The sequence below is a fragment of the Pollicipes pollicipes genome, unplaced genomic scaffold, assembly GCF_011947565.3.
Source record: "Pollicipes pollicipes isolate AB1234 unplaced genomic scaffold, Ppol_2.1 Scaffold_3447;HRSCAF=4054_pilon_pilon_pilon, whole genome shotgun sequence".
NCBI lineage: Eukaryota > Metazoa > Arthropoda > Thecostraca > Pollicipedomorpha > Pollicipedidae > Pollicipes > Pollicipes pollicipes.
In genome coordinates, this window is record NW_023596297.1 from 23282120 (window position 1) to 23292624 (window position 10505).

Sequence of the window (10505 nt, forward strand, 5' to 3'; positions counted from 1 at the left end):
ACATCATTCGCCCAGCAAGTGTTTGCTGTCGAACAGTTTTGCATCATGTTTACGTCAATGCGTCATCCTGCGTCATATTTTGAATCGCATTCTCTACACAAATTGGCGTCGTCTGTGGTGACGGCTATTCGCCATAGGCGATGACACCTCGCTACGTCATCAAAATGGATTAAATAGCTGACTATTTCTTGAAATCTAAATTTAATGTTCAATACCTTAAATGCTGTCGACGTTTCCAACGCGGTACCGCCACAGCACGTGGCGCACGTGGAGGGGGGCTGCGGTGTGTCGCGGGAGATGCGTGCGAGCGGGGAGGTGAGCGTGGGGGTGCGCTGGGAAGAGGGTGGCCGGCGTTCTTCATTATCACAACAACGCCGCGGGGCTTTGGGCTGGGGAGACAGGCCAGTCTGCATAGAAGCCATCCCCTGCGTCGCGTGCCCATTCTCCTATGAGCACGTAACCTACGCGTTATCTGTGCGCTGGATCTTCGAACGCGTGCGCCTAACTCGGGCTATTCCAAAGGGGACCGAATTTTCAGATATTTTTTCGTACAAGTGGTTTCTGAGTTTTTTGGTCACATGTCTGGTCTGGAGGTGTTTCCAGGGTGGGGATCACAGCCTTTCAGGCCGTTTTTCTAGTCCAGCCCGCAAAAATCCATCCTCTTCACCAGATACTTACATTTTGGTGCACTGAAGATGGAGAATGAGGGTCCCATATGCACTTAAAGTAAAAAAGCTGTGAAGTCTTAATGTTGTGTGAAAAATTGCTAGGGCTAAAATTGTATTTTAGCAAATTGTTTGAATTTGGTGTGGTACATACCTTGAAACATTTGGTTTTATTTTGTTGAAATTGGTGGGGCATTGCACTAAACCTTGGTCCTGAAGGTTTACAGCTTGTAGGTATTCAACTTTTAGCCTAAGAAGTGTGCTGCAGTGCTCAGCACCATCTGCCCCATCCTCTGGCCTCATCTGAGTGGCTGTTGCCACCAGCTGCAGACCATACCAGCCAATGGCAAATAGTGAGTGCTAGGGCACCTTGAAGCCACATGCTCTGCCTTGAGTAGGCTTAGAGGTTGCTGATTGAAGAATTAAGCCTGACATTGTGTCCAAGCATTTAGGCATCCACTAGTTGCATTGCTAAAATGTTGTCTGTGCACATGTTGAAGCCTGATCTTATTTTATTCTCACCTGTTTTCAGATAGAAAAGAAAAAACCAAGAGGCTGCAATAAGCTTCTGTATGAGATAGAACATGGTACTTTGACCCTATTTGGAAACATTAATGTACACTATCAAATATATCAAGTCATCTTTGAAGCATACCAGAAAGTCACAGTGCCCAGTTGTAAACATTGCCATTGGTCTATGAGTACACACTCAAGGCAGTCTCAAACAAGCCACCAGTAACTGTACCTGCATTGTTGCATATCAGTATAGTCTAGCTGATATATATCTGGCATGCTGTTTGTTAATGTCAAATTGTGACCCTGGGCATAGAAATGCCTTCTTTCCACACACATACAGTCAGGTTTTTTATACCTGAACCCAAGGCAATACATTGTGGTGCCCTGAACAATGACACCAAGAAGCTAGCCATTTCCAGGTGAATATTAGCAACCCATTTACTCCTAATCATGTGATGTGATACCCACTCTGTGTAGCTGTAGTTGTCAAATATTAAAGAATCAAGTCAGATGTTGTGTGTTTAAACTTCTTGCATCGATTTCCATGATTGCCAACAAACTGTTAGATTTTCAAAGAAGGAACCCAACAGTTTTTTGCTTCTAGCATGATATGTGACTTCAATACATTGTTCTTAACCTCATGGAGCGGTTGACTTATTCTGATGCATTTTCACTGCTGTTGCCTGGCTGCCACAGATCGGACAACTCAGTTGAGCTGTGGGATGTGGGCTGCGCACTGGCACTGCGTGGCGCGCCTGTGCTGCAGGCGCGCCTGCCGGCAGCGCCTGGTGCCAGCGTGGAGGCGCTGGCCTGGTGTGCCGGGCGCCTCTTCTCCACTGGCCTGCATGGTCACCTGCTGGAGCATGGCGGCCACGGCCTGGAGGCAACAGCCAGCACGGCAGTGAGCGGGGGTGCCGCCTGGTGCATGGCAGCTGAGCCTAGCCGCCATCAGCTGGCTGCTGGCACTGAGGATGGCCAGGTGGTGCTGCACCGGCTCGGCGACGAGGGTCTCGTCTTTGAGAGGAAGCTCACCAAGCAGGTCTGTCGCTGTTGCTGCTGTCAGACTGCTGGCTGCGGTGTGACGCACAGCTGCGGATGTATGCCACTCATGGGATGTGCTACAACTGTTTGCTAGCTGGTAGCTGTGTGGGGGTGATATTTTTTTTAAAAATCAGTGTGGCTTTAGCTTGTCTGTATGTGGAAGGGTAGCAAGAAAGAGTGCATGTGTGCACAACTCATTTAGTGTGGTGGGGGCTTCATCTCTCCCCCACTCTGTTCTAGTTCCCATAACTTTGGGAACAAATGGGCAAAGTTTGAGGAAATATCTGTTTATAAGCAATTTTCATGGGTAGGCATAATCATTTTTCACTGTTCAGCCTTTTTCATTTGTTTTTTCATTTTTCCCATTTTTTACAATTTCTCTTGCCCCTTTTGTTTCACTTCGTGAAACTACATCCATCTAAGAAACTCTCTGGAGTGGAACTCACCCCTATATGGTGGGGCTCAAAGTTCTTAGAACCAAATCTACTCTGGTAACCAGCGCTGTAATTGCTCTGTCCCATACTCTAGTCCCCACCGCTCCCGACCACCTGCCCTCCTCCCCCAGCGTCACGCCTGCCTGCCGTGTTCCACAGGAGCGCCGGATCTTGAGTGTGGCCTGGCACCCGGACGGGCGACACCTGGCGGCCGGCTCCGTCAACACGGCGTGCCTGCACGACGTCGAGACGGGGGCGCTGCTGTCGCGCATCGCCGTCGGCCGCCGGCCCGGCCGGCGCGAGACGCTCGTCTGGAGCGTGGCGTTGCTGTCCGACATGACGCTCGTCACCGGCGACTCCAGGTCCGTGCGGCTGGCGGACCGCTATGTGGGCTGCCGGCGACCGCGCCGGCGCGTAGACGCTCGCGGCTGTAGGCGCGGGAGGATGTGATAATCAAAACGGTGAATGGTACATGGCATGGTACACAAATGAATGGTACACAGCATTACAATGGTATGGTAAAGGTACACAGTACACAGCTACACAGTGTTGTCGCCTCGCCCTATATTCGCTCGTGTTCGGTGTTGAGCGTGGAATTAAACGGACCAAACGTTACCCGTGTTGCGTTGTGGAATTAAACGGACCAAACGTTACCCGTGTTGTGTTGTCGCTCAAACCGGGTGGTCAAAATGACGCTCTACTGCCAGCGTGCCTTGTAGTGCGCTCTTTTCGTATGCCTCAATCAAGGTGACTGCAACTCGATGCGACAGCCCCGCCTCCTCCCACCCCTGTCGCACTGCTACCGTGTCACATTGCCGCGCGCCGCGCTCACTGCCCGCCTGTCGCCGACAGGGGCCGCGTCTCGTTTTGGAACGGCCGGCTAGGCGCTCTGCACATCTCTCTCAGCTCCCACAAGGCAGATGTGCTGGCGGTGGCGGTCGGCGCCGGCGGCGACGCCGTGTTCGCCGCCGGCGTCGATCCCACCATTGCGCGCTTCGATCGGGTGGTGGGCGCCCGCGGCGCCGCCGCCTCCTGGGTGCGCTCGACGCGCGTGCAGCTGCACGTGCGCGACGTGCGTGTGCTGATCGGCGCCGACCGCTGGCTGATCTCGGCAGGTGAGAAGCGGCCCACCGCTGGCTGATCTCGGCAGGTGGGAAGCGACCGACCGCTGGCTGATCTCGGCAGGTGGGAAGCGACCGACCGCTTGCTGGTCTCGGCAGGCTCGAAGCGTCCCACCGCTGGCTGATCTCGGCAGGCTAGAAGCGTCCCACCGCTGGCTGATGTGGTGGGATTCATTTTGTAAATCCAGTGTACCGAAATGCGCGCAGCATTCTGGAATTACCTAGAGGCATTATTACCAATATTTAAGTTAGTTACCTTAGTTGGTCAAATTGCTATTGCCAAGAGTTAAGTTATTTCGCAGGTGTTTCATAAAGTATGTTTTTGACTTAACACACAAGTAGTTTTGGTATGTGGGTGTTGGCCGTCTGGAGTTCTTGCAATCATTACGAAGCTGCATTGTCTGCGACGCCTGAAGCTGCCCTGTAACCCAAACACAACTGTTTGGTGGCTACAAGCTATTTAAAGGGATTGTTCCGCCTTCAGGGCGCACTTTACATTCACGCTGTAGTGAAACCTCAGGACCAGTGACGTCTTATAATAACGCTCGGTATTGCCACTGGAGCACCGTCAAGACATCAGGATGCTAAGTTTAATTATTTTCGAGCTCAAGTCACGCTGTGAGCACTTACAGCACTACTCTTCTTCCCTGCGGTTGTCGCGCCCACCGTTGTCTTGAAAACCGCCGTGGTATCTGCACTGGTGCAAATAAAAGAACGTTTGTGATTAGCCCAACGGGCGGCAGGGGCCTGTTACCGAAAAGTGCATTGGTCAAAGTTTGAACCAGTGCGTCACCATGGACCGTGTGGTACTCCCATTCCCAAAGTCGATGTGCGCCCGGGAAAGAGCCAACGTGGTAAACACCACGGGATAAATAAAAGTTATAGCATAGCGTTTCGTTGAATTCGCGGGATGATAGCTTCATGTTTGTGTACCATTTTTGTTTAAATAGAGTGTTGCAAGCTTTCATAGCATTTATTGTACAAACACGTGGAGAACTTAATGTGTTGCAAAAATTACATCACGCGCACGCTGGAAAAGACTCGGCAAATTAAATGTATTACTTTCGTAGTGAGCGGAGAGTCCATTGCCATTTCTTCCGCGGGAGCGGCTCCTTCAGATCTAAATTCTGGGCTATTCAGAAACTGGTATTACCTGATCGTACGCGCTTGATCAAACTTTAAATGAAAAGTTCAACAAATGTGGCATTCTCCGTTTTAGGATTGTGAGTAAGCCTTCGTTTTGCGTTGCTGTTAGATTGGAATTGATCCCGGGAAGATGGCGATTTGGTGGGGATTACGCTGGGATGTGATGCAATGTCCGACCTTTTTCCGTCAAAGGAACGTACACGATTTCACACGATTTATCCCGGAATTGAAACTTTCAAAGTTTAGTGACGAAGTGCTCGGCGCAGGCTTGAGGGCGAAACTTTGCTGGAGCACAAATATGAGGATGCCAGGGCTATGGAATGAATGAGAATGGATGATGGGGACAGGACTACATACACCGGGGGAGGGCAGGGTGGGGGGAGGGGAGGGGGGAGCAACCGCCGAAGCTTTGCCCATGCAGGGACCCCTCTGCGAGGTGTGCGACGGGCACCCGGTCATAGTCCCCCTCCTCTGCGTCCACTCGTTACTGGCGCATGTAGCCTGCCCCGGACAAGTGGGGCGTCGCGAAGATTCAGGAGAAGGCAGGGAAGGGAATTAGAGGTTCGGGTGAACGCGTTTTGCCATAGATGGCGCAGATATTTGGGCCACTAGATATAACAGACGTGGGGCTGATAGTCGAGTAACTTAAGAAAGCGCTGTAACCAAAACTTCAAATGCAAGTAAGGGACTTGCCATCGTTGAAAACCATAAAAGGACACATCGAGCGAAGGTCAAAACACCCAGCTATCATGCTCGCGGGTTTGATTTAAACGCATAAACCAAAATCGTCACCCAGCAGCGCGTAGAAGTGCCCCAGGTGTGCAATGCTGTGCGTAAAAGGGGCAACTCTGGCAGCGACTCTTACATCATGAAAGCATTTCATGGCGTTATCAGGTGAAAAGGTTTTGAGTATATTTTCCGAGTACACTTGTTATTTAGAACGCCTTTTTGCTTACCCATAATGAAAAGGCGAGCTTTTTCCAATATATCTGGTACCTGCCGCGACGCTGTCGCATGTGGAATGTTTTCTTCCACTCCATTTGCAGGTGTGGACGCAGCTCTGGTGTTTGACATGCAGGGAAGTAACAAGGACACCATCCGGACGTCTCCGCTCCCACAGGTAACCACTGGGGCCTTCACGTAGGATTAGATGGTACTATGTTCTTTCTCAAAGGAATTCTTCAAGGTTGACTTTTTATGTTAACTGATGTTCTTATAAATTGCATACGTTTTTTGCCAGATAGTTAACGTCCTGGTCGAGAGCTGCTTTTTCATAAATATTTCTGTACATAACGTCCTTATTTGTCTGCACCCGTGCCGTATATTGTATTTTTTGGTTGCGTATGACTCCAAGTTCCCGAGTGGCGTATGTCTGCAGGTATTGTTCATATGGCCATAGTACCTGTTCATAGTACCTGTGAACCGTGTGACATGCCGCCTGTGACGTCATTGTGCCGCCGTCAGCTGGGCAACGTGCTGCCGGCGCCGGCGCTGCCCGGCCTGGTGACGGCTACTGACGCCGGCCTGCAGCTGTGGCGGCTGCCGGCGGCCGGCGACGCGGCGACGCCGCTGCAGCTGCTGCAGCTGGCCTGCCGGCGCGGCGAGACGCTGCTCTGCGCCGCCGTGTCGGCCGACGCCGGCTGGCTGGCCTACTCGACGCAGACGCGGCTGCGGCTGCACCGGCTGGACGTGTCTGGGCCGCGGCCCAGTCTGCAGCGCGTGCGCAGCCTGCCAGCGCCGGCCGCCGGCGCCGCCCACCAGCTACGGTTCACGCCCGACGCCGGCTGGTTGGTACTGCTGGCCGCCGACGGCCGGCTGGTGCGACTGCGGCTCGCCGCCGCCGGCTGCGACGAGGTGCAGGCGGATGAGCTCGGCCCGGCCGACGGCCGCGCGCCCGACGACGAGGACGAGCCGGACGAGGAGGCGGCGCCGGCCGGACCGCTGCATCTGCTGACGCTGAGCGCGGACGGCCGGCGCGTGGCGCTGGCCGATCGAGACGGCGGTGTGCTGGTGTGGGACCTGGCAGAGGCAGCCGTAGTGGCGCGGCTGCCGCGCCACGCGGCCCCGGCCACGGCGCTGGCATTCCGGCCTGCCGACGCCGCCCGCCTCCTGGTGGCCTACGCCGACCGCGCGCTCGTCGAGTTCGACACCGACGAAGGCCACTTCACCACCTGGTCACGCTGGGCGGCCGGCCACGTGCCGGAGGCGTGGCGCCGCCGCGCGCTGCCTGTGCGCCACGTGGCCTTCAGCGGGTGCGGCACCCGCGTGTTGCTGCACGATGACAGCGGCGTATGCGCGCTGGACGCGGCCGCCGGAGAGGAGGGCGGCTTGGACAAGAAGAGGGCCCGCTCCGCCAAGGGGCGCCGGAAGGTCACCGAGGTGGATCAGCCGGCCGGGCCAGACAACAGCGTTGTTATCACCGACAAGTACGTTTGCGATCTTTCCAAGGCATCGTATGGCCTTTCGCATGTATTGGTAGGGTGTGGTTGCTTGCGCTTTTTTGCATTGATGACAGCCAGCTCATTAATGGAAAGGTGGTGGATCATTCCAGTGACCTAAGTTCATGATGGCTCTCATTCTTTATCAGTGGCATGCTTGCCATGCAGTATAATGTATCACAGGATGGTGGAAAGCTGATGTTTGCCTGAGAACATGAAGTTGTCTTTAGTGCTGATGTCAAAGCCTAGTGGCCTGACATCACCAGGTTAAAATCTGTGTTGCGCCCTGGTCACTAAGCTGGTTGGTCAAGGTCCTGATCATGGCTGGTGTCTGCAGGTACCGCCACCTGCTCTACCTGGGCAGCTTGGGAGAAGACCAGCTGCTGGCAGTGGAGGCCCCAGCCGCTCGTGTGGAAGAAAAGCTGCCGCCTGCGCTCCGGCGCAAGCGGTATGGTGTGGCATGAGCGTGCTGCAGACTGTACATCAGCCATCCACCAATGCCTTGCTGCGACTGCTGTGTACAAATAATACATCTCTTGGTGACCCAGCATTGGTGTTTGAATTGGCTATACTTGCGACAAGTGTTACTTGGAGGACAGATGGAACCCTGGGTATGAAAGAATGGCAGATGGGACTGAAAAGGTGTGGGGTTGCTGCAGATAGTTGCCCCTTTATATAACAGGCACAAGTTCAGCCATAGTGAAGTTATGCTGACCCAGGATGTTGAGGGGCAACAGACTGGGCAGATGTATGCCCCGAATATGCTGTGAGTTGGGGGTGCCAGTAGTGAGGTGGTTAAAATTGCCATTAGCTGCTGGGCGTTTGGGAAACCGGAGGCACTGGGTTCGATTCCCCACAGTGCCATCCCTTCCTGCCAGGGTGAGAGGTAGCCAACGCCATACAGCCCCACAGATGGGTGCATCATAAAGCCCCTGTGAAACACAATGTGTGAGCCTCATCAGCATCGGGTACATGCGCATGTGCCACACAAGTTTTGCTCAGTGTGTGCGGTAGGAGCACAAGCCCTAGATGGCTACTGTCACGATGAAATACCATGGGCACACTGTTGCCCTTGAAGTGCAAATGGTGATACTTCAACAAAGGTGGTAGGGAAACTGTGATGGTGAAGCCTAAAGGCACTGTTCGTATTGGTGAGATGCAATTTGTTACATACAGACCCAACTAACCCTAGAACTCGTCTGCTAAATTGCTAGCGTTGTTTGCGCATTGTTCGCAACACTCACTTCGGAACTGTCATAACTGGCATGTCTTGGGATGTATGCTAGTACATATTTTGGTACGAATTTTTGGTTGCACCACGGAAAAGCAAATACGAAGTAAAACGCTTAAGAATGTGCATCCTCCATATTGAAACAATGATTGATCAAGTAAAATGGAGCATTTTACTGGAGGACCCTGAATCTGAGCTCGCATATGTGTAGCCGGAACCAGTTTCTGAAACATAAATGGAAAATATACTAAAACTTAGAGGACGTGTACGATACAACCTGCGTAAAGTTATCGTAATGATTGAGAACACAGCTGTTCCGAAACCTGTCTTTAATGTTGTAGGCGTCGCCGTCTTTGGGCGAGTGCTAGAGGACCGTCTTTTCTGCCGTAATTTGAATGGTTGATGCTAATAGAAGGTAGGTATCATCTTTGAGATGTACTGGTGTTTTGCTTATTTGAGGGGGCATCTAGTTTAAGTGAACGATGTGCCATACCAGCGCTTCAGATGCTACCTACTTTGTAAGGTGAACCGTGTGGATACTGGCATGCCATCATGCCTGTTTATCTTAATTTTCTGTTTGGTGCATGGGAGCCGAAGTGTTTTATTTTTATTTTTGGCCCCATGTATTCCAAAGTTGACCAGAGTTAAAACTGTAAATAGCTTGTAATTGATGGTGTACTGCAGGCATGCAACAACCCTTGGTTTGTTTTTGTTCATGATTCAAAATCAACATGCCTTTAGCAACTGGTAAGTGAGTGGTGTCTGGGTGAAGAAAATGTACATGGAAAGATGTGTGCAGATGCCTCTCAGGTGTGCAGGTGTAAAGGCACATGACCTACTTTGTAGAACTTACCAGATCAATTATTTTAGGAATATGTTTGCTGTTTTTGTTGTGTTATCATCACTTTTCATGACCACTTTATTTTCCAACCTCTCCATTCTATCATGTGGTCTGCAAGCATCCTTAAATCATCTGTTGAGTGCATAAAGACACTGATGACAATAAGTCTTCCTTAACATCACATCAAACCAAATGCAATGCATGTTATTGAACCATGCTGGTTATCATAATGTTAATGTTACACACTGTTTTTTTGGAACTTTTGTAGTGCTTCAAAAAGCAGCATAGCATAACACATCCACAGTCCTGATCCCAGCTAGGCAGCACAGATATGTTTCTGTGGCATGGCGCAGAGATGTTTCTATAATATGTAAAATGCATGATGTAATTAAAAAGTTATGAGGCTAGTTTCAAAAGCGAAATGCACACCTGATTCCAATTTTAAGTCATTCACTTTGAAGCATCACCATATGCAGTGATGCATCACTCCTAGTCCTACCAGCCTAGAATGCTCTTTTAAGCCTGGCTCTTTAAGCACATCAAGCACCATGTGATGTTTGATCACCCTGGTCATGTCAAAAGGGTGACCTTGCAGCTTGAACTTCTTTTTCAGGAAAAGGAAGTAGCTGACAGGGAACCAGATGGGATCAGGGCTTGTAACAAGTGATGATGGTGATGGTGTTCGCGTGGTCCAAAGCTATTGTGGGTGTAGTTTGAATCTAGATGTCTTCGGAATACACTGTGAGCAGCAGACATATTGCCATGATAGAGCACCCAATTGCCATCACATTAGGTCTCACCAGGGCACCAAGTTCAGCTGTTGATCTGAAATTGCTTATTCCTACCCTCACACATTCAGATATATTTATTTTTTAATTGAATGCAGTTAACAGTTTGGGAGATTATATGTGGACCGAGAGCATTATTTTTATTGCAGTTCCATTAGATCAAGACATCTGAATTATCTCAGCCAAATCTATCTCGGATGGGAGGCACTGTAAATGTATTTTTTGATATGCTATTACAATGACAGCAAGTGACAGGACATGACGGTGATCAAGATGTCAACATG

The 10505-nt window shown here is 51.2% G+C and overlaps 1 protein-coding gene across 1 annotated transcript; it reads left to right on the forward strand.

The window, feature by feature from the left end:
• The first annotated feature begins 252 nt into the window (after positions 1-252).
• Positions 253-7900, forward strand: l(3)72Dn (UTP4 small subunit processome component l(3)72Dn). Its single transcript, XM_037215283.1, has 10 exons — positions 253-315; positions 1198-1600; positions 1878-2220; positions 2816-3018; positions 3509-3771; positions 5970-6043; positions 6388-6420; positions 6586-6710; positions 7173-7349; positions 7699-7900. The coding sequence occupies exons 2-10, from the start codon at positions 1497-1499 to the stop codon at positions 7823-7825; spliced, it is 1449 nt and encodes a 482-aa protein (XP_037071178.1). The 5' UTR covers positions 253-315; positions 1198-1496; the 3' UTR covers positions 7826-7900.
• The last annotated feature ends 2605 nt before the right edge of the window (positions 7901-10505 follow it).